General features: G+C 40.2%; 1 protein-coding gene across 9 annotated transcripts in view; it reads right to left on the minus strand.

The window, feature by feature from the left end:
- Positions 1 to 17,329, minus strand: part of TUSC3 (tumor suppressor candidate 3) — a 222,802-nt gene extending 205,473 nt beyond the window's left edge. For 7 of the 9 annotated variants that reach the window (XR_011253492.1, XR_011253489.1, XR_011253490.1 and 4 more), the window contains exon 1: positions 16,796 to 17,181. Coding sequence is in view for 4 of the 9 variants with exons in the window: in XM_069573131.1 (XP_069429232.1) it covers positions 16,796 to 16,933 (138 nt within the window). In the remaining 5 variants the exon portion in view is untranslated. Of the gene's footprint in view, positions 1 to 16,795 lie in introns of all 9 variants that reach the window. The other 2 variants (XR_011253491.1, XM_069573129.1) reach the window with 2 other exon arrangements.
- Positions 17,330 to 24,878: the final 7,549 nt, after the last annotated feature.

The raw sequence follows: 24,878 nt of genomic DNA on the forward strand, positions 1-24,878 counted from the left end.
TATTAATCGTTCTGATTATCTATATCCAGAAATCAATTATTATTGATGCATTTTAAATCAGAGACCAATGAATGATATGAATTCATATTGGCTTAAATCTCATAAAATGATCCAGAGCTGAAACAGTCTGTAAGAAATTTAGCTAGATTTAATACTCTTACACAAAAGGCTGCAATTTGTAAAGGATAAAATGTTGCCAAATTTCTACAAGATCATTTAAGCAGAAGCAATATTCCATACATCCATGAAATACTGCAGACATGAAAAAATTTATCTGGTACATAAAAATGCTGTAACATCAGGAAATTGGTTTGAGACCTTGGAAGTATGATATGGAGGAAATGAAGGTTACTGTTAACTGCCTAACAATTTCTCAGTTTAAAACTGCAATACTGCCACCTAATCAAAGAAAAAGCTTATATAAAATTTTCAAGATCACAACTGATTCCTTACAGTTTTTGTATCTACAGTGAGTATTCCCCTAATCTCTTAACTAGATCCTCTCGAGCTACTAAAATGAAAACCTTTCACTGTCCTTAACTTTGCGACCCCACGGACTGTAGCCTGCAAGGCTCTTCTGTCCTTGGGATTCTCCAGGCAAGAATACTGAAATGGGTTGCCATGCCTTCCTCCAGGGGGGAGAAGGAGGTTCCCAATCCATGGCTCAAACCCAGGTCTCCCTTATTGCAGGCAGATTCCTTACCATCTGAGCCACCAGGGAAGCTGTGTGCTCACATAAAAACCTCTGCTCTTGTATGAATCAGACCTTCAAAACCTTAAGTTCTCCATCTTGTTCAGTCACTGTCATCTACGGAACTCTTAGTCACTACCCTTCATCTCTCTTTTACTCTGAGTATTGAGTAAAGTCCACATAAACAATCTTACCTCCTAGCCTTTCAGCTCTTTATCCTCATCACTTCCAATAACTAACCTCAACTCCAGCCCTTATGAGCAGGGTCTCACCTGGTACAGTTTCACCTCTGCAATGGTAAACTGATATAACCCAGTCATGACAAAAACCAGCTCTCCCAGTTCCCTCACTCTGGTTTCCCCTACAACATTCGACCCTCCACTATCACTGGGGCCTTGCTTCTTTCCCCTCTCAGCACGGACAGTCTTTTATCTTCCAAGTCACTCATCCCACAGCATGTCTGTTAACTCCCCCTGCCACTCTTTCCATCTCCCACCTGAAACCTCCAACCCTGAAGCAATCCAACTGCCTACACTTCTTGTCCCTGCAGTTTCCCTTCTGGGTCAGTTACAGGAAAAGAAAATCAAATAAGGATCATACAAAACTCATGATTTCTCAAATTATCTGACCCTTCCTGTGACTTAACAATGCTTCTTTGTTTTCCTATTCTGTGTAAACTGGGTAATTCTAGGCAAATTACCTGATGCCTATTCTAGCTACTTAAGACTAGTCACTGCCCTAGACAACTTACTCCTCCTTTTCAGTTCACCTTCCATTTCATAGAGGAAACAGTCTTGGCCACCAAAGGAACAAATGTGCCTGCAACTGTACCCCTTCTTTCACCCCCTTCTCTCATCAAAAGGTAAGAGAGGTCACTACTCCTTGTAAACAATCCAACAGCTTGTATTACAGAGCACTACTGGCTCCAATCTCAGCATTTAAAAAGTAAAGGTGGATTTCGCCAACTCATGGGCTGGCAGGGAGACTGTGCTCACCCTCTTCACACGAGGACCCAGATAATGAGAGTATCCACTGCATCAAACACTCCCAGTCCCCTGCCAGAAGGAAACAGACAATGGTGGAGCATGTAGTGACTCTCGGAGCCTCTGCCTGTCACGGACACATGACACCTCTGCTCACATCTCAAGAGCTGAAGTCAGTCACGTGGCCAAGCCCGAGTTCGCAGGAGTGGGGAACTGCAATCCTATCACGGGCATGGAAGAAAACCCACCACTATCTGCAGTTCTGAGAGCTGCCACAGTGCCTGTAAAGCTAACCCCACCCGAGTCTCCAGCTCCCACTCCCCTCCCCCCACCTAGCTCTGCCTGGGTTACCTTCTCTCTTCACCTGTCAACCTCTTCTCCAGCTCCCACCCACTTAACTCTCCATCCTTCCCCGGCGGAAGTGCCTCATGAAGTGCCCGGGCAGAAGAGGCACTGGCTGTCTCCGCTTCCTCTTGACCCACTCAGGTACTCACTCACTCCCTTCCAGTTGGCGGCTCAGCACTGCAGTCAAACGGTGCTGGCTAAATCCAAAGGGCTCTTACTAGTTTTTGTTTAGCCTGTTGCCATTCACCTCCACTGACCCGTTTCTTGCTGGAACATTCTTCTTCTGTGCCATCCCCTCTGCGGGGCTTCTTCCTAGCTCTCCGGTGGCGCAGCCTTGGTCTCTTCTGCAAGCCTGCCTTCTGGACGACAGTGACACACTGGTATCCCTGAGGGTCTGCCTTTGCTGTCTGTTTTCACCCTACGTACTCTGGCAGGGTGATTTTTAACCACTAACAAAAATTCAATTCCCACTGATGCTAATGATTTCCAAAGCCATTTCATCTTCAGCCCAAATCAAAGATCTGTATTCATACATTCTACCACCTCTCAAACACCTCAGTTTGGATTTTGCCCATGTATCACACACAGTCTTAGCAGGGAACATTATCTGCCTTCCAAAATCTCATCTTCCTCTTGTTTCCCATTTCAGTAAATAGAATTTCTGTTTTACCAAGAAATAGAGTCCTTAATTCTTGCCTTCTTCTTCACCCCACACAAAATCGATCACCAACAGCTGCCAATTCTGGCTCACAGAGTTCAAAAATCCAGTGACCACTCTGTATTCTCACTGCCACAACCTGCCATCAACTCTGTTCCTCCAATTTCACATTCCCACTGAAGCTGATTGCCACAGCATTGACAGAGCAATACTCCTAAATGCGAGCCTCATCCTCACCTCCAAGTTAAAACCTTTCAATTCCTCCCACTGACTTCAAGGTCAATGCCCACAGAGACCCTCGGGATTTGACTCCAGCTTCCATTCCAGCCTCAAGCCCTGTCACCCTGCCCACCCTGTGCATTCTAAGCCAAGCCATGTCGACCTACTTTGAGTTCCCTGAATTTGCTGTGCTTTTTCATATTTCTGGACCTTCACAGTACTAGTTCTTCTTCTTAGAACACTCCTTCCTTCATTAAATCATTTCCTATGTGTACCTTCCATCCTAAAGGAAATCAACCCTGAATATCCATTGGAAGGGCTGAAGCTGAAGCTTCAGTACTTTGGCCACCTGATGCAAAGTGCCAACTCACTGGAAAAGACCGTGATGCTGGGACAGAACGAGGGCCAAAGGAGAAGGGAGCAGCAGAGGATGAGGTGGTTGGACAGCATTATCGACTCAATGCGTATGACTCTGAGCAAACCCAGGGAGATTGTGGAGGACAGAAGAGCGTGGTGTGCTGCAGTCCATGGGGTCACAAAAACTTGGACCTGACCTAGTGACTGAACAACAAATAATGTGTACCTTCAGTTTTCAGCTGACCCCAATGTGCTAACCTACCACCACGGCACCCATCAGTTTCCAGTTCATTCATTTCTCACACCACATTATAAATAACTGTTTTCCTGTCTGAATCTCCTTCTAGGCTAGGAGCAACAGAAAATGTCAGAACAGTGGCTGTCTTATTCACTACTTTACCTCCAAAAGACAGCATGATATCCGACATGCAGTATTCATCAACAGATGATTGTTGAAAAAAAGGAACAATAGATCGCATTTCAGAGAAATGTCAGTGACATGGCCCTTTACTCAGTAATGTGTGCCATCTTTTAGGAAGATGACACTCAAATAAAATTATTTTCTATCACTTACTTCAATTGTATCTACTTAAAATAATCCAAAAGGACATAATGTGAAAAAAATTACATTATTTAAGAAATCAATAGCCAGAAGAACAATCACAAAATTTAAAAGTCTCCTCTACTTAGGACTTCTGTTATGATTGTAATTACTTACAGACAAGTAAGATTAGGAACTCCGTACAATAAAGAAGTTCAGATTTTGGTAAGATATGAGTAAAATAATACTGAAAGGCTCCCTGGGATCATCTATTATGACATGAAGGAATCCTGTGAAAATGCAAAAACAAAAAAAAAAAAATGGGCTGTAATCTATGTAAAAATGCCACAGAGCTAACCTAACTTTACAAAGGAAAACACCACTGTTTCCTTCACCAGTTCCTTTTTAGATAATGAAGTATGTTCTTTCTGTTCTGATAATATGTATCTCGAACCCTAGAGACTGGTGCTAATGATGGTACTCAGAAAACTGACTACTTCTTTAAGGTTTCTTATCTATCATGAGTTACTACAGAAATAGTAACTATGCCATATTGAAAACTAGAGTGGCGTACAGAAATAGCTTATTATTTTAACTTGTGGCTTTGTAGATTAAAATGGGAAAAGATAAGGCAAATGTAAATCTAATTGCTATTTGACAGTCAAATAAAAAGAACTTACGTAGCTCTGCCACCATTAGTTTTAGTTATCCTCTAAGGATCATGTAACTCAAACGGTTAAAAACTAGTATCAGTAAAGGTTCTTTATAAGGACATTATATTCAAATCAGAGCAGAACTATTACTAAGATTCAACCTCTAAGACAAAATAACCTTTGCTATTTAGCAAAACTACCATAAATCATTCAGATATCATATTTCATATAATTTTACCCTCTAAAAAGGATCTAAGCAAATGTTTAATCCAATAGCTTTTAACTTTTTAAAAATCTAATAAACAGGACAGATGCTCATGCCAGAAAAATCCATTTATGATATAAATGAAAAATGTTTATAATTTCAGAGGGCCAATGGGAAGCTTTTCCTATTTAACCTAGATTCAGACATCCTGATCTTTTTCAATGTTCTCATTTTACAACCGAACTGATGTTTCAAAAGGTTAAGTGCCTGGCCCAAGAGCACAGAGTTTATATCAAAGAACCTGGAACCCACAGTTCATTTTCTGGAACTAACTTTTATTAAACCCTTAACCTTTTGTAAAGTTCACATTTCATTTCCTCTTCAAACCAACTTCAAGTTGGGAATTACTCTAATTTATAAAGACGGAAACTGTGGTCTAAATAATTTGCAAAGATGAACAATGTGGCTAGAATTCACATTACGGGCTTTTCACAGTTTCATTCCACTCTATAAAGACTACCCAACAGTAAAATAAGAAGAAAAGACAATGAGAAAGCAAATTATACAGCCACAGACTTTCAACTGAAGGCCAAAGAGAGGCGACAATTAAAATCAATAGCAAAAAAACCACCAGAGGTTGACAGTGGCATTCCAACAATCTCTGCTATCCGTCATTCTGCTACAAAGCCACGTGTAAAGTCAAGTCGCACAAGTCAAGGCTGATGAACTTTCAAAAAAGACGGAAAGAAGAGTGACGTCAGCATCATGTCAGCATAAGACGACCTTCATTTTATCATTCCCTCCCCTCAACAACAAAAATTCAGCACCCACTGAAAAATAAAAGTAACTCTGTAAGAGCTGAGGAATCCAGAAACCCAAAATGAGCTGACTGGTGGAGTACTATCTCTGTCAGAGCAAACATTCAAAGTCTGGAAAAGGAGAGAATTTACTCACATATGCAGATATCAACGTAAGGAACCAAGGATCACAAAAATCAGGTAAACATGATACCACCAAAGGAGACTAATAATGCTTTGATAACAGATACTAAAAACGTGCAGATCTAAGAACTGTCAGACAAATTTCTTAAAGAATTTGATTGATCTACAAGCACATGCAGACAAATGAAATTAGGAACACAATGCTTCAACCAAACGAGAAGATCAACAAAAAAAATAGAAATAAAAAAAACAGAAATCCCCGAGTACAAAAATACAATACCTGATCAGAAGAATTCAATAGCGTTTCAAAACCAGACTCAATCACAGAAAAGAAATAATCAGGACAACTGAAATCATCCAGTCAGAGAAACAAAAGATTGAAGAAAGCCTACAGGAATTATGGGACACAATCAAAGGAACAATGCTTGCATTATAGGAATTCCAGAAGGAGAGGAGAAAGAAAAGGGGACAGAAAGTATATTTAATGCAACAACAGAAGGAAACCTGTAGAGGGAAACAGACCTCCAATTCTAAGACGTGCAGAGCACGCTAAATATGTTACACCCAAACAGGGCTTCCCAAGTGGCACCGTGGTAAACTATCCAATTGCCAATGCAGGAGATGCAAGTTCGATCCCTGGGTCAGGAAGATCCCCTGATGTAGGAAATGGCAACCCATTCAGTACTCTTGCCAAGACAATTTTATGGACAGAGGAGCCTGGCAGGCCACAGCCCACAGGTTTGCCAAGAGTTGTACACAACTGAGTGTGTACACAGACACAGACACACATACACAGGGCTATACTGAGACACTTATCAAATGCTGTAGGAAAAGTAACCATGATAAAATGGTTACTGCCAAATCTTGAATCATTTGAAGAAAGTAATGATGACATTCTCAACACCCAATTTAGTAGCAGAATCTGTCACATAAGAAAATATTCATGAAAAATTATGCACATCAAATGGCTTTAAAAGTTTCTTTTGAAATGCCAAATCAATATATGCTACTCATGAAAATTCACTTTGGAAACGTAAAACCAACCACAGAACATCCTGGGAATTCAGTCACTAACATAAGTACCAAAGTTGGCAATTCATTAAGCACTTATGTTCCAGGCACTATGCTAAATACTTTAGAGGATTATCCCATGAAGGGTCACAACTCTATAGCAGGGACTAACAGACTATCTCTACTTTTCATATAAAGAAGTTGAAGCTTGGAGAGCTTAAGTAATTTGACCAAAGTAGCCTTACTAAGCATTTACCAAGTACAAGGCACTATGCCTGAATATGGAGGATAGAAATACAAAAATAAAACTACAACCCTTCTTCTCAAAGGGCTTGCAGAATAAAAGGAACAACAGACAACAGGCAATAATTCAGCCAAGAGCCATTCAGAAGCAGGACACAGACCATTGATGGGAGCACAGGGCTCATGCGTGCTCATTCACTCCAGTTGTGTCCAGCTCTGAGACACTATACAACCCAATTGACTATCGCCCGCCAGGCTCCTCTGTGCACCAGATTCTCCAGACAAGAACACTGTCATGGGTTGCCATGCCCTCCTTCAGGGAATCTTTCTGCCCCAGAGATCAAGCCCGTGTCTCCTGCGTTGCAGGCAGATTCTTTATCCACTGAGCCACCTGGGAAGCATATGGTAGGAATTCCTGATTCTAAATGGACAAGAAGGAGTAACCTGTTTAAGTTAACCCTAGAGAGAAGCATATACCAGTGGCAAGATCTAAAACAGGAGAGTTAGACAAAGCCTCACTCAGGAAAAGCGCTCAACAGCGTGAGAAGAACACTGAGTCCATTTTACTGGCATTTAAAACAATACTCCTCCAAGACAGCATTGGTTAGAAAAGTCCCAGGGGACATCTTGGGCTGGGATGAAGGAAGAGGTGGCAAAAAAATCACAAGTGAGTAAAGGTTTGAAACCTAGTAAAATGTGACCTGATTTCGGACTCTGGCAAACAGATGTGTGAAGATGCTTTACTTAGTGTTAGAGATTGTAGGAGACACCACTTGGCAAAGAAAGATGGAATAGAAACTTTCATACTTTCTGAATTCATGTAGGTTACAGAGTTCTGTCTTTTGTGACTTTAGGCTCCCCTCAGCCTAAGTTCATTTATTTAAACAACTTGCTAAAGAAAATGATGGCCTAAGTTTATAAATTATGTTTTCAAAGGGGTCAACTCTAAGTATCATTAAAGTTCATAAAAGATCAGTTATGAAAAGAAAGACAAAATAATAGTGTAATCAAAATAAAAAAGAGGGGAGAGGCAGAAACATGGAAGGAGTAACTGAGCATGGGGATAGGGAAATACAACCCTGGCGGCAGGAAAACTCCTTTCTAGTCCCAGTTTTGTTATTTACCCTGGAATCAGATTTTCCTGCTTTATCGTTCTACAGTGCAGTGTTTAAACCCTCCTCACCCCCCCCCCACACCCCCACAAACACATCCAGTTACTATCCTCTTGATAATGTGGAGTCCATGGGACATCAAAGCCCATGACTCAGGCAGCTCTCAGTAGGAAGCCAAGCTGAATCACAGGGCCATTATGATTCTGTTACACCTTAACTCAGTCACTCTTTCTCCCCATAAAGGCTCCAAAAGGGGGGAAAAAACATACAGAAAACAAGCACAGGACATAACAAAGCCACTCCACTTTCACGAGTGAGAAGTCTTTTATTCCCTTTGAAAGATTTCACTGTAAAAAAAAAAAAAATGAACCAATCAACACTGCACAAAACCAGCTCTTTGAGAAAGGTCCCTGTTTTTCTGCTTAATTGTAACTCAAACGTTAACTGAGTTTATTAAAATAAGATCTTTTTTAAAAGAAAATATCTTCCTGAATTTTATTTCACATATGTTTAAGTTACATACCAACATATTACATATGCAGAAGCAAAAGAGATAAGTAATTTTTTTTAAACATTCATATAGAAAGCAGCATACAGCAAATATTTCAGGTATACTTACTCTCTTCTACTCTTCTTGGGCTAATAGCTTTAAAGGCACGTAACAAATTTACACCTAATTTCTTTCCTACCATATTTTGGACATAATTTTTAGAAAGAGAATTTCATTTTATACAATAAAAATGAAATTATTTCAATAAAAGGAACACATGAATATTCACTTCAAAGACAAACACAAACTTCTAATACTGACCACTGATATTCAAAGATTGGCAATGACTATATATACTTAATGGTCCTTCACTAATATTTAATAAAGTAATTGTTAGGTGACTAAAACATAGTGTAGAAAGAGTTCTTTGGAGCAAGACTGTAAACTTACAAGTTGTACAGTCATGTATAAAATTCTTAATGCAAGATGACCTTCCTGAGCAGAATGCTTTCAAATACAAAAATCAGAAAATTCAATTTGAAATGTAAACAATAAGAAGGGCTTCCCAGGCACGCCAGTGGTAAAGAACCCACCTTTCAATGCAGGAGACATAAGAGAAGCTGCTTCAATCCCTCCAGAAAAGATCCCCTGGAAGAGGGCATGGCAACCCACTCCAGTATTTTTACCTGAAGAATCCTATGGACAGAAGAGCCTGGCAGGCTACAGTCCATAGGGTTGCAAAGAGTCAGACACAAATGAAGTGACTTAGCACAAACAATGAGAAAGCTTGTTAACTCAACAAGGAGTCCACAGTAGAGCAATTACAAGGCTAGGTAAGCCATGCCATCAAGTACACCGGCTCTTCCCTCTTTTCAACTCTGCTGTCATGAACTTACTGGTTCTGACCACAGGCTTGTATTTATGTGGTTCAAGATGAGTTCAGCAACTCAAGCATCACATCCTGATACATACATTCAAAGACAGGAAGAGAGAATTAACCCCACCCCAATCTTGGGTCCTTTATAAAGGAGGAGGAGGAAACTTCCAAAAACCCTACGTAATTGTATCATATGCTCACTCCTAAACCAACCATTAGAAAGGTACTGGATAATCGTGATAATCTTCGACGAATGAAAATGACTGCTTAGGGCTTGGGATGGTCCCAATTTCTATTACTCAAATCAAACCAAGGAATACTGTTAACAAAGACAAAGGTAAGGCAAACAAAACTGTCACAACCACCAAGATATTGTGAAGATAATAAACAATTTAAGTGAAATGCCTGGCATTACATCTTCTATCTACACTGACTTTTTTTCATTTCCTGATACAATTTAAGCCTTAATTCTGACTCCCAAGTTTGTTAAATTCACTAAATTACAGGAAGGCTTCTCATTCAACTTAATATTTAATATTAGTAAGCAGAGTTCACAATTTGTAATCAATTTTGTACCTTAAGTTTTACCCACAAAAATCCTATGAACTAACTTTCCAATGGTTTGCCTTTTTTCTGGGCAGAGAGGACACAATTTTTCCAAAAGTTGAGTCAAATCATGTTGATAACAATATTAAGCCACCTCTAAAAATACATATCTAAAATAAACAGACAACAGTTCCATTAAATAAAATCAATACCACAATTTACCTAATCTATAGTGTGGTGTCCCCCTTTTCATTAAAGGTAGCTGAGCTCTCACAGTAGCATTCAGGGGAAAGAAACGTCCTTTTCCACTTTCAAACATCAAAATATTAATAGGTATCTTCACATAAGCAACCAAAAATGTAGTAACAAAAAAAAAATTTAAAAATGCAGTAACAAATATGTTAGAAAATACTTCCTTTCTTTCTTAACTTTTCTCAATTCATTAATGGCTTCAGGATGCTATGCTTCTAAGTCAGGACTTTTCATCACAGATTTGCGAAACATGCTGTAATATAAGCTCACTGTTGACGCTGACTTTTTTCTTTCTGACATTAAACCGAAGCAGACAACCAGGCAGGTAGGTAGACAGATACCTATTACTACAACAACAACAAAAAGATACTCTCTATTCTTCGTAATACTATTTTGAAGTTTTACAATTCAAACTAAGTCTTTCTGTGTTTTACATCTCTATGTGTAGAATTTTGCAAGATGCTCTCCTTAAATCTATGTAAAACTCTGCAAGAAATTATGTGAAGTCAGCCTTTATGTACAGTGTGCAAAACATAAGAGCTACCAAGATATATATATGGCAAGTGATTACTAAATTAGGTTAAAATGTGTTCCCCATAAAACAGCACTGTTAACAGCAATGAGAAAACAGATGGGCAGAGGCCAGGACAGTTTCCCCTTAGATATGCTCAATTAGAGAAGCAGCAGAAATCTGGCCAATAGATAGGAAAAAAAAAAAAAAACTAGAGAGATTAACATAAATACAACTTATTTGGTCCACACATGTACATGAGCACAACTACACACACACACACACACACACACACACACAGAGTGTTAGATGACAAATACACAACTGTTCATGACCTACCTGTCCTCTAGCAGGAGAAATGTTACTCTGACACTAAGCCCAAGGTAAATTTTCTGGTGGGATTGGATCATGTTGTTGTTCAGCTGCTCAGTTATGTCTCACTCTTTGCAACCCCACAGACTGCAGCACATCAGGCTTCCCTGTCCTTCATCATCTCCCAGAGTTTGCTCAAATCCATGTCCACTAAGTGGATGATGTCATCCAACCATCTCATCCTCTGTCACCCCCTTCTCCTGCCTTCAACCTTTGCCAGCATCAGGGTCTTTTCCAATGAGTGGGCTCTTTACATGGCCTAATATACCAATAAAACCTGGAGGCTACTTAAGGTAGTCACAGCCATACTGATCACTCTTACATCCAAACTCACTGTTTAAGTCAAAAGAAAACATGTGCAAGTAAATGTGGACCCCGTCAAAAAAAGGTTAACACCTGATGAATCTGTGGGTCAAGTTTCACGCTGCTGTCCGCTCTGTCACCGTGTCCTCCATGTGAAGAAAACACCTACAAGGGACTGAGCGTGCAGGTGCTGTGTCTATGCACAGAAAGCTATCCTGAAGCGCTCATTTTGACAAAGGTACGGTCCTTTACGTCAGCAGACAGGTCACAGGTTTCCTGGTAACTTGCAAGCACAGGCACTGACTGACATTGTTCTACAGTATCTTTTCAGGGATGTCTGGACAGCACACAACTTTGCGACATGGGGTCCCTTCCAGAACACCCAGCAGCTCTGTTCACTTTCTACTTTAATGAAGATGCTGTCTTACGGTAGAGCTGAAAAGCCAGCTAAGTTTACTGCCCATTATGAAAGATCTGGTTCCACAGCTCAAGGTTCTCTTCTGCTCCAAAATTTATATTCCTGGTGTCAGCTGGCCTGTGTCACCGGCACAAATGCTGATATTCTGGCAATTCTACCGCTGTAATAAACCGTCCAGCTGTGACTCAGGAGTCCTGTGCCTTCTGCCATTACCCATGAGACTGCAGCAGGCAAAACATTCACCGTTACTGACAAGCAGTTTTGGCCATACTAAGTAAGACCTGTCATTTCCAATTACTCTTCAAGGAGTTACCATACACAAAATCAAATCTACACGACACAACAATCTGACATCACCATGACTGCTGTACATGTGGATACATATCAATGTATAATTACTACGCATTTCTTAAAGTTGTACTCATATGTTTACAAGCTATTTCTTCCACCTAAGTTCTCTGCTTAAAGGTAAAATCGAAATCCACTGCTTGGTTTCATCCTTTCCTTACCATTTGCTAAGACAGTAAAGTATTAAGTAACTGGATACTGGATACATACATCTTAGTGTAAAATGTGCTTACAGAAGTTATCTCAGAGGCAACTAATACTGTTAGTTCTCTTAAAAAATATGAGTCACTCAATGTTTCATATTGCATGTTCATTGTCATCTACATGTTCTAGCCTGTTAGCTAATCATTTGCTTTGCAGAAAGTATAATATATATTATAGTTGTCCTTCAGTATCTGACGGAAAGACCCTGATGCTGGGAAAGATTGAGGGCAGGAGAAGGGAACAAAAGAGCATGAGATGGTTGGATGGCATCACCGACTCAATGGACATGAGTTTGAGCAAACTCTGGGAGTTGGTGATGGACAGGGAAGCCTGGCATGTGGCAGTCCAAGGGGTCGCAAAGAGAAACGACTGAGCGACTGAACTGAACTGATCTGATGGAAATTAGTTCCAGGATCCAGCAGATACCAAAATCTGAAACTACTCAAGCGCTTTACCCTACCAAATGGTGGGGGGACAGCTGGCCCTTTGTGTCTGCAGATACAGGATCCACTGATATGGAGAGCTGACGGCAGCTACTTTTGATGGTGGCAAAGTCACTAAGTCCAATGGAAAAATCATTACAGAATTTGAGCTCTTTTTATACTATTAGAAGAAGTCATTACAGACTGAAACAATTCTAAATGAAGCTGATTAAACAATGTAAGAAACAGAGAAACTGTCAAAATAATGGAAACCCATGAGACACCAGAAATGCAAATGATATTAAGAAACTAAAGTCTCCTGCAAATCCATACCACTTAACATGAGGATTTAAAAATCAATTAACAAGACTGTATTCAATGTAACTAAGGAAATGGACTATAAAAATCTCTAGTTGATTTTCTTTCCCTATTCACTTATTTCTCTTGACTATATCTTAAATAAAGAACACAGGAAAGCTAACTATATTTAGTGAGTGAAAATGTCTTCGCAAACAAATAAGTATATACAAATATAGACAGACACACACATAGCCATATCACCAACTGTTCCATGATATAAAAACCTCCTTTTGGGAAGTTCTCAAACAATCCAAGAGTTTGGAATTCCCAGTGTTTCAAAATAAAATAAGTAACAATTTATTCCATTAACCATAATTTAGTTATTACAAACTCAGTTAACTTAGGGAAAAATTTTACGTATTTCAGGATTTCATTATGTCTATCCTCTTTCATTTAAATCAGGACACATAATTACAGCACCCAAATTAGTGATCATTTGTTATGTGCACTGTACTAAACACTTTAAATTTAGTCTTATTTAATCCCAACAACACTGAAATGTAGGTATTATGTCTGTATTTTTAAGAAACATAACTAAAATTCAGGAACTTAAGTGATTTAATGTCAAATAATTAGACCGGGTATGAACTGTAACCACACCATCGGTTCTATTAAAAAACCTACAATGGTAACTATTACTGTCATAAATGTGACTTCCTTAAAAGCATCCAGTGTCCAGTTTCTGATTCCAGGTTCAACTGGAGGTTTCCATTTGGATTCCCCAGCACGAAAGAAAACACCATCCATGCCAAGTCAAATGTTCTGGCACTTATGTTTGTAGTATTTATTGTAGTAAATTAAGTTCCAACTGTTATATTTCTCTGGTTCAATGGTGTCAAATCTCATACTGGGCATCAGGTTCTAATCTAAGCAAAAAACAAGCCAACCAACCACATATGGTCAAAACAACACTGTAATAGTCCTAGAAAAATAAAAACACTTGAGACTAACCACTTTTCAGTATTTCCAATAAAGAATGTTTTTCTCTCAGTATTTGAAGAGACCATAGTTTGTTTTTTTTTAATTGAAGGATAACTGCTTTATAGAATTTTGTTTTCTGTCAAACCTCAACATGAATCAGCCATAGGTATACATATGTCCCTTCCCTCTTGAACCCCCTTCCTGTCTCCCTCCCCATCCCACTCCTCTAGGTTGATACAGAGCCCCTGATTTGAGTTCCCTGAGGCATACAGCACATTCCAGTTGGCTATTTTACATATGGTAACATAAGTTTCCATGTTACTCTTTCCATACATTTCACCGTCTCCTCCCCTCTCCCCATATCCATAAGTCCGTTCTCTGTGTCTGTTTCTCCATTGCTGCCCTGTAAATAAATTCGGTACCATCTTTCTAGATTCCATATATATGCATTAGTATATGATATTTATCTCTTTCTGACTTACTTCACTCTGTGTAACAGGCTCTAGGTTAATCCACCTCACTAGAACTGACTCAAAGTTGCTCCTTTTTATGGCTGAGCAATACTCCACTGTGTCTATGTGCCACACCTTCTGTATCCATTCCTCTGTCAGTGGGCATCTAGGTTGCTTCCATGTTGTAGCTTTATAAATAGTGCTGCAATGAACACTGAGGTACATGCGTCTTTTTCAATTTCGGTTTCCTGGGGGTATATGCATGCCTAGGAGTGCAACTGGTTGGTTATATGGTGGTTTTATTCCTAGCTTTTTTAAAGAAATCTCCATACTGTCTTCCCTAGTGGCTGTATCAATTTACATTCCCACCAACAGTGCAAAAGGGTTCCCTTTTCTCCACACCCTCACCAGCATTTATTGTTTGTAGACTTTGATGGTGGACATTCTGACTGATGTGAGGTGATATCTCACTGTAGTTTTAATTTGCATTTCTCTAATGAGCAATATTAAGCATCTTTTCATGTATTTGTTAGCCATCTGTATGTCTTCTTTGGAGAAATGTCTGTTTAGGACCATAATTTTGTAACTGAGCATCAGAAAGAGAACTAGACTATGTTTCAGAAATACGCATGCTCATTGCCGTTTCCTTCTCCAGGGGATCTTCCCAACCCAGGGATAGAACCCAGGTCTCCCACATTGCAGGCAGACTCTTTACCGACTGAGCCACCAGGGAAGCCACTTATACTAAATTAATGCTTGTTGTCACATGTTAAAGTAGTCATACTTAGAGATGCTAAGATGCTTTTTTGAAGATGTACACTTTTCAGACTTCTTTGGGGGCTTTTTTTTCCTTTCAAGTGCAAGTAACCATAGTCACAGAAGTCTATCTAGGAGGCAAATCATAAGAATTTTCCTGGAGTTCCTCATCGTTTTAATTGCCCTCTGCTCTGGTAATTCACACAAAAACTACTTTTCAAAATCTCCTCCTTTTCTCAAGAAAAACTATGAAATCTAAAACTCTAAGAATGTATATAAATACCAAGTGGTAGGAGGGGGGAAATCATTATATTTGTAAATACAGTCTTAACAGCGGTTCTTCACCAAAAATCTTACCAGAACTCCACCAAGAATTTCGCTAAGGCCTATTTTCATGTTAAAATTTTAAAAGTTAAAGGAAGAAAATATTTTAATCCAAAATTGTTTCAAGCAAAGAGTAAAGAGAACCAGAATTATTGTGTGTGAGGATGTTTTTTCACGCTCTCAACCCAGTTATCAAGAAAGTTGCCGTAACATTTGAAACCAGAATTAGAGCCAGGTGTATGTAAATAAAACTTCACCGGGAAAAACCATTTTGAAAAAACCTCATTAATATGAGGAGATGCTCTCAGTAAACGACGTACAATTAGAAACCTTACTCACATTTGCTAATTTTTTTTCTAATCCTTATAGACCGAGCATCCAAGGTAAAAGTTATCCAAGAACAACTGAAATTCACAAATAACTAGACAGTTACTTTAAATACGGTCAGTTACTTCAATCCTCGCCCTCGTCAAAGCTGTGCGTGTCTGCTGTGTTCCTCAGTCCTGTCGCCACGCCACGACTGAAGCCCACCAGGCTCCTCCGTCCATGGGATTTCCCAAGCAAGCTTCTGGAGTGAATCGCCATTTCCTCCTCCAGAGAATCTTCCCGACCCAGGGATCGAACCGAGCCTCCTCTGGCTCCTGCACTGACAGGCGAATTCTTTACCACTGAGCCACCAGAGAAGCCCCTCATCAAAGTTATTAGAGGGCTAAGACTGAGGTCAGGTGATCTGAATTTCACAAACAAATGTGTGCAACCTAAATAACGTGAGGTTACTGGCACAATTATATCGTGATTTTAACCTAAGGAAAAATATACAGCTTTACAAAGGTTTAATAAAACACAGAATAACTTTAAACACAGTCTCAATATGCTCTGTTGCCTCCTAAACGGATAACGAAGGGCGCAGGCTAAGAAACACAAGGAACAAACCGTTTCTTCGATGCAAGCTTCAAATACTCCTAAACGGTATTTTCACATCCAACACACCCCTTTTTACTGACTAAGGGGCCCCGAACCTTAGCCTTCAACTAAGGGTCAAAAGCGCGCCGTGACCGAAGAGCGAGGGGCTTGGCGTTGTTTTCTGAGGAAGGACATGGCAACCCCACTTTTGAAACTGTGGGGCTCAAAGGACATGCGCAAAGGCCTGCCCGCAGACTCCGCCAGCACCCCCAAAATCAGCCATCGCCCACGCCCCGCGGCCCATCTGCCTAGCAACGCGGCTCGCCCACTCGGACCCGCCCCGGCCCGCCCAGGAATGCCCACGGGATTCGCCCTACCTCCTTTTTCTTCTGTCCTCCGCCGAGCTGGATGCACAGGAGCAGCAGGAGGAGGAGGAAGGGAAAGCTCCCGGTGGGGAGATACCGCGGCCGCCGCCCCGCCTGCCTCCGGCGTGAAGGAGCGCCCCTGGCACCCATCGCCGCAGGGCAGTGTCTCCTCCACGCGCGGTAACCGTGCGCGCCCAGCTCCTACCGGCGCCCTATACCTGCCAGGCCAGCCTCCGGGAGCCCCCTGCCCGTGCCCCCGTGGATGCCTACGGCCTCGCCGGGCAGTGGGAAACCAGCGGAGGACGCTGAGGAGAAAACTGACGGCGCATCCGGTTCACCGGGAGAGGAGACCTGGAAAGACCCGGGATGAGGCAGGAAGTGGGCGTGGCCAGGGGGCCCTGGCGAGCCGCGCTGCGCGGCGCACGCAGCCCGCGACTTGCGGGAGACCCGCGCGGCGGCGGAGGGCGTGGTCCTCCATGCTAGCTCGCCGATAGGAACCCGAGGCTGACCTGCTGCTGAAACCAGCACCTGCTCCCGGCGATGTGCAAGGGTCCTGTTTATCCAACGCTCTACCTGGAACCAGAGACATACATAAGAAAATTGCCTTCTTCGGTGATAGAGAAGATCTCTGAGGAATTAGTAAGGATCTGGTCCTTCTAGCTCATGGCAACCCTCGGATCTCCTTGGGACGTTTTTACTCAAAAATAGTTCAGAGAACTGAATGATACTGTGATCAGATTATTCTATAACAGTATCTATTCCTGCTTGTTGTGAACATAGTTTCTTAGCATGTAACATGAACAGAAATTTAAAGTAAGAACAAGTGATGCTGCATATTATCTCCTAGCAATGATTATTTATCCACAGGTACATAAACTAATTTTTAAATGCTTTATCTTTACAAGTAAAGTTTTCTCGATACAGTTTTGCTTTTCATGTTTATTAGTTTTCTCAAATTCATCATACATGTTATTTTGATAAATTGGGTACTACTAATAACTAATGATAACAGTACAAAACATAAATTTTAATATAGCCTTATGGTCACAGAAGTTTGTTTAAATAAAATTTCAATTTATACAACTCTTTTTGCAGAGAAGAATGACTTTCCAGCATAAAAAAAAAAATCATTAAAAGACTTCCAAGCATAAAAAAAGGTATGTTAGGATAAAATTCTATCAGATTATACTGCCTCTGGGAGAGTAAATGGATTCAACCACCTTGAAGAACTGTTTGGCAGTATCTGCTAAAGATAAATACACCTAACCAAGATCCCAAAGTTCCACATGAGCATATATTCACTGAGTGACGTGTACAAATTTGGATAGCTGCTTTATTAAAAAAAGGCCCAAGCTGCAAAGAGACCAAATATCCATCAACAGTAAAATAGAGAAATCATTTGTGATACAGTAACACCATATAACAGTAGAAACAAACTAATGACATTTATGCATATTAATATATGGAATGAATTTTACAACATAAAGATCCACACACAAAAGTAATATATTAGGGTTTGTAGAAATAAAGATCAAGATCAACCAGATGAAAATAGGCAAAGGCTGCTTATTCGGTGATTGCAACATCAAGTGACCCAGCTGACATCACTTGAGCTCGTGCACAGACTCAAAGGCAGGCAGAAGAGTAGGAAACAGCAGTGGAAAGAGAGGAAGGCTTCAGGTGTGCTGTGATTGGAGGCTGTAGACATGACAAAAGCTATAGGTGAGCTAACTAGAAAGGGGATCTCCTTATGTGACTGCTTAGGAATGCGTATTTGGCTTTCCATAATTAGTCTTAAGTTGGAGGCATGGCCAAAAATTAGGGAGACTGTCAGTTATTAATCAAGTACTGGCCAGTTGGGATCAATTGTTAGAGAAGTCATGGTTTATTCTTGAAAAGTGAAAGTCACTCAGTCATGTCCAGCTCTTTGCAAAGCCATGAACTATACAGTCCATGGAATTCTACAGGCCAGAATACTGGAGTGGGTAGCCTTTCCTTTCTCCAGGGGATCTTCCCAAGCCAGAGATCTAACTCAAGTCTGCCACAGTGCAGGTGAATTCTTTACCAGCTGAGCCACAAGGGAAGGCCATTAACAAACAATAAAATGTTAACTTCCCTAGTGGTCCAGAGGCTAACACTCTGTGCTCCCAATGCAGGGGGCTTGGGTTTGATCCCTGGTCAGGGAACAAGATCCCACATGCTGCAACTAAAACCTGGACAGCCAAATAAATAAATATACATTTTAAAAAGAGGTGGTCCAGAGGCTAAGACTCTGTGCTCCCAATGCAGGGGGCTTCAAGCTTCGGTTTGACCACTGGTCAGGAAACTAGATCCCACATGCTGCAACTAAGATCCTGGATACTGCCACTAAAACCTGGACAGAAAGTACATAAATACACATTTTAAAAAGAGATGTAATAGTTCAGTTACTCAGTCATGTCCAACTCTTTGCGACCCCATGGAATGCAGCACACCAGGCTTATTTGTCCTCACCAACCCCTGAAGCTTGCTCAAAGTCATGTCCATCGAGTCGGTGATGCCATCAAACCAGCTCATCCTCTGATGTCCCCTTCTCTTCTCACCTTCAGTCTTTCCCAGCATCAGGGACTTTTCCAGTGAGTCAGTTCTTCGCATCAGGTGGCCAAAGTATTGGAGTTTCAGCTTCAGCATCAGTCCTTCAATGAATATTCAGGACTGATTTCCTTTAGGATGGACTGGTTGGATCTCCTTGCAGTCCAAGGGACTCTCAGGAGTCTTCTCCAACACCACAATTCAAAAGCATCACTTCTTCAGCACTCAGCTTTCTTTATGATCCAACTCTCAAATCCATACATAACTACTGGAAAAACCATAGCTTTGACTAGACGGACCTTTGTTGGCAAAGTAGTGTCTCTACTTTTTAATATATTGTCTTTTTAATATGTTGTCTAGATTGGTCAGGGGCTTCCCTGGTGGCTCAGAGGTTAAAGCGTCTGCCTCCAGTGAAGGAGACACAGCTTCGATCCCCGGGTCAGGAAGATCCCCTGGAGAAGGAAATGGTAACCCACTCTAGTATTCTTGTCTGGAGAATCCTATGGAGAGAGGAGCCTGGCAGGCTACAGGGGTCGCAGGGGTCGCAGAGGGTCAGACAGGATTGCTGGGAGAAATATCAATAACCTCAGATATGCAGATGATACCACCCTTATGGCAGAAAGCAAAGAGGAATTAAAAAGCCTCTTAATGAAAGTGAAAGAGGAGAGTGAAAAGTTTGGCTTAAAGCTCAACATTCAGAAAACGAAGATCATGGCATCTGGTCCCATCACTTCATGGGAAATAGATGGGGAAATAGTGGAAACAGTGTCAGACTGTATTCTGGGGGGCTCCAAAATCACTGCAGATGGTGACTGCAGCCATGAAATTAAAAGACGCTTACTCCTTGGAAGAAAAGTTATGACCAATCTAGATAGCATATTCAAAAGCAGAGACATTACTTTGCCAACAAAGGTCCGTGTAGTCAAGGCTATGGTTTTTCCAGTGGTCATGTATGGATGGGAGAGTTGGACTATGAAGAAGGCTGAGCACCGAAGAATTGAGGCTTTTGAACTGCAGTGTTGGAGAAGACTCTTGAGAGTCCCTTGGATTGCAAGGAGATCCAACCAGTCCATTCTGAAGGAGATCAGCCCTGGGATTTCTTTGGAAGGAATGATGCTAAAGCTGAAACTCCAGTACTTTGGCCACCTCGTGTGAAGAGTTGACTCATTGGAAAAGACTTTGTTGCTGGGAGGGATTGGGGGCAGGAGGAGAAGGGGACGACCGAGGATGAGATGGCTGGATGGCATCACTGACTTGATAGATGTGAGTCTGAGTGAACTCCGGGAGTTGGTGATGGATAGGGAGGCCTGGCGTGCTGCAATTCATGGGGTTGCAAAGAGTCGGACACAACTGAGCGACTGAACTGAACTGAACTGAATCTTGATTCCAGCTTGTGCTTCAACCAACCTGGCATTTCGCATGATATACTCTGCATGTAAGTTAAATGAGCAGCGTGATAATATACAGCCTTCTCGTACTCCTTTCCCAACTTTGAACCAGTCTGTTGTTCCATGTCCAGTTCTAATTGTTGCTTCCTGACCTGCATACAGATTTCTCAGGAGGCAGGTAAGGTGGTCTGGTATTCCCATCTCTTGAAGAATTTTCCACAGTTTGTTGTGATCCACACAGTCAAAGACTTTGCTGTAGTCAATAAAGCAGGAGTAGATGTTTTCCTGGAACTCTCTTGTTTTTTTGATGATCCAACGGATTTTGGCAATTTGATCTCTAGTTCCTCTGCCTTTTCTAAATCCAACATGAACATCTGGAAGTTCACGGTTCATATACTGTTGAAGCGTGCCTTGGAGAATTTTGAGCACTACTTTGCTAGCGTGTGGGAGAGTGGAATTGTGTGGTAGTTTGAACCTTCTTTGTTGCCTTTCTTTGGGATTGGAATGAAAACAACTTTTTCAGTCCAGTGGCCACTGCTGAGTCTTCCAAATTTGCTGGCATATTGAGTACAGGACTTTTTCACAGCATCATCTTTTAGGATTTGAAATAGCTCAACTTGAATTCCATCACTTCCGCTAGCTTTGCTCCTAATGACACTCCTAAGACCCACTTGACTTTGCATTCCAGGATGTCTGATTTTGGTGAGTGATCACACCATTGTGGTTCTCTGGGTCATTAAGATCTCTTTTGTATAGTTCTTCTGTGTATTGTTGCCACCTCTTCTTAATATCTTCTGCTCTATTAGGTCCAGACCATTTCTGTCTTTTTGTGCCCATCTTTGCATGAAAAGTTCCCTTGGTATCACTAATTTTCTTGAAGAGACCTCTAGTCTTTCCCATTCTATTGTTTTCCTCTAATCCTTTGTATTGTGAGGAAGGCTTTATTTCTCCATGCTATTCTTTGGAACTCTGCATTCGAATGGATATATCTTTCCTTTTCTTCTTTGCCTTTAGCTTCTCTTCTTCTCTCAGCTATTTGTAAGGTTGTTTCCTCAAACAACCATTTGTCATTTTGCATTTCTTTTTCTTAGGCATGGTCTTAATCACTGCCTCCTGTACAATGTCATGAACCTCCATCCATAGTTCTTCAGGTACTCTATCAGATCTAATCCCTTGAATGTATTTGTCACTTCCACTGTAAAAGTGTAAGCGATTTGATTTAGGTCATACCTGAATGGGTATGGTTTTCCTACCATGGTTTTCCCTACTTTCTTCCATTTAAGTCTGAATTTGGCAATAAGGAGTTCATGATCTTAGCCACAGTCAGCTCCCAGTCTTGTTTTTTCTGACTGTATAGAGCTTCTCCATATTTAGCTGCAAAGAATATAATCAATCTAATTTCAGTATTCACCAGCTGGTGATATCCATGTGTAGAGTCTTCTCTTATGTTGTTGGAAGAGGGTGTTTGCTATGACCAGTGCGTTCTCTTGGCAAAATTCAGTTAGCCTTTGCCCTGCTTCGTTTTGTACTCCAAGGCCAAATTTGCCTGTTACTCCAGAAATCTCTTGTCTTCCTACTTTTGCATTCTAGTCCCCTATAGTGAAAAGGACATCTTTTGGGGGTGTTAATTCAAGAAGGTCTTGTAAATTCATAGAACCGTTCAACTTGAGCTTCTTCAGCATTACCGACTGGGGCATAGATTTGGATTACTGTGATAAGCTTCCATAAGCCTCTTATCCTTCTCCCTCAGAGGGCAGACAGAATGAAAAGCACAATCACAGAAAACTAATCAAACTATCACATGGACCACAGCCTTGTCTAACTCAATGAAACTGTGAGCCATGCCTGGTAGCGCCACTCAAGACAGACAGGTCATTGTGGAAAATTCTGACAAATGTGGTCCACTGGAGAAGGGAATGGCAAACCACTTCAGTATTCTTGCCATGAGAACCCCATGAATAGTATGAAGAGGCAAAAAAAGGTATGACACTGAAAGATTTGACATGTAGCAACTGTTAAATATACAACACAATAGTTATTAGAACTAAGCAGTCTAGTCCAACTTAAAGCAACCTGCTTTATTGGGTTATGATAGATAAGGGGTTGGTTTCCTGAGCAAGCTGCTGCAGGTTGTGGATCCAACCTCTATTTTTATATATGATCTGGCCGTTGTTGGTTATTATATTTATTATCACAGATTAGAAGTCAGGATAGTGAAAGAGTTCCCAAGAGAAAACTTCGCCATACTAAAAATATTCTACGACCTATTTTTTGATCTGAATGCTGCTCATTATATGAGTAGATGCTCTTCATAAAAATCTATTGACCAGAAACTTATGATGTATTTATGTGTATTATATCTCAATACAAAAGTTACTTTTTAATAAAGAATTTTATGGAAAACATATATTTAAAATCCCTTGGAGGCAACAGGCTGAAAATACAAGTTCAGAATGACAAAAATGTAATATAAACTATTCAACTATTACAAAGAAGAGCTCCTTTTTGTTTGTTAATTTTTAATGGATAATGATGACCGTTATTTCTATACTTTGAAAATATTTAAAAGAATGCTGTGACTTTTATTTTTTAGATGTCAGTATTTAAAACTTGTGGGAAATGGTTTTTCTGCAACTATTTAAACTTAGGATGAAAATGTTTAGATATTTGCTTTAAAATGCACAAAAGAAAATCTGGGCTTCTGTATTTAGAGAGATGTTATCAACACATTTTTGAAGACTAAATTCTGGACATTCCTGCCTCTGTCACTGTTGCATCCTTCAGCAATAATAACATTGTCTATATTCCTTGCCCTTCAAAATCTTGCCCATCTTTCTGTGAACAACTCAGATATCACCTCTTTGTGATTCCTGATTCCTAGCCAGCAGTAGTCAGTCTCCTTTTGCTTCCATAGATATTTGTAAGTTGCTTATAGAAAAACACATATTTAGCATTTGACATAGTTGTCAGAAAATACAAGATATACCTTAATATTAATTATGTCATAATTAACTAAGAATAAAAAAAATTATAGTCTTGTCAAAACACTAAAATAAACAATTATGATTACTGGGATCTTAACTGTTCTTTCAAAATAAGCAATCTTTTAAAAAATGATTTGAAAAGACGAAAAAAAGTGTGATGAAAATGAACTGTTAATCTAGGCATAAAATAATAGGTGATTTTACAAAAGAGTTTAAAGTTATAATTTAACTCTTCTGTACTTTATTCTGGAAGAAATATGTATATGGTAAATGATTTACTAACGTATCTTCCTATATATGTACTTAAGGTATAAAATGCATAAATCTGTAAATTCAAACTTTTAACTGTAGGTTTAAAATATAACCTGTCAGTATATTAAATAAAACAATGTATATATCATATAAATGTACTATATTAAAAAACTATGATAACTTTCCTAATAAACAGAAAATTGCATGCATTATTTTGTATACCTATTTGTCTAACTCTATAATCAGAGTGCCTGGAATAGTCAACCATTTATATTAAATACCTCTTCAAGTAAAGTAGCTACTTTTCTTTCCTTCAGATACAAGAGAAAACTAGAAGATGGAAAAGTAAGAAGTGTTTAGGTATCTTTTCTTCAAAAGCACTTATTTCTTAAGGCACTAGTTTTATAGTAGAGCAGCAAAAACCACTCTATGCATACATGCACACATGCATATATATAATTCACAGATATTTGCATATTTGGCCTATCTCAGCTATTCTAAGTAAGGGTAAATTAAAATTATGTTTACTGATTGTGATATTGTGATTTATAAGAAGTATATATTAGGCCTTCTTCCTGTAAATGGCACAGGGTTCCTAAAACCCTTGGAACTTCCTAAGTGATGAGAGTGAAAGAAGTGTCTTTTGTATTAATAACTTTGGTAAGGTGAGATCTGGAAAGCACCTAAGAATGGGACTAGCTGCCAGGAGAACCCACGAGGTGATTGAAGAAACTTTGTTGAAACTTTCAGTCTCTCCGTCTGACCTCTGGCGGGGGAGGAGAGAAAGGGACTGGAGGTTAAATCAATCCCGGATGACAGTAATTTAAGCAACCATGCCTACCTAACAAAAGCCAGAGTTCAGCGAGCTTCTGGGTTGGTGAACACATGGAGACTTGGGGA

This window comes from Ovis canadensis, chromosome 26 (assembly GCF_042477335.2).
Source record: "Ovis canadensis isolate MfBH-ARS-UI-01 breed Bighorn chromosome 26, ARS-UI_OviCan_v2, whole genome shotgun sequence".
NCBI lineage: Eukaryota > Metazoa > Chordata > Mammalia > Artiodactyla > Bovidae > Ovis > Ovis canadensis.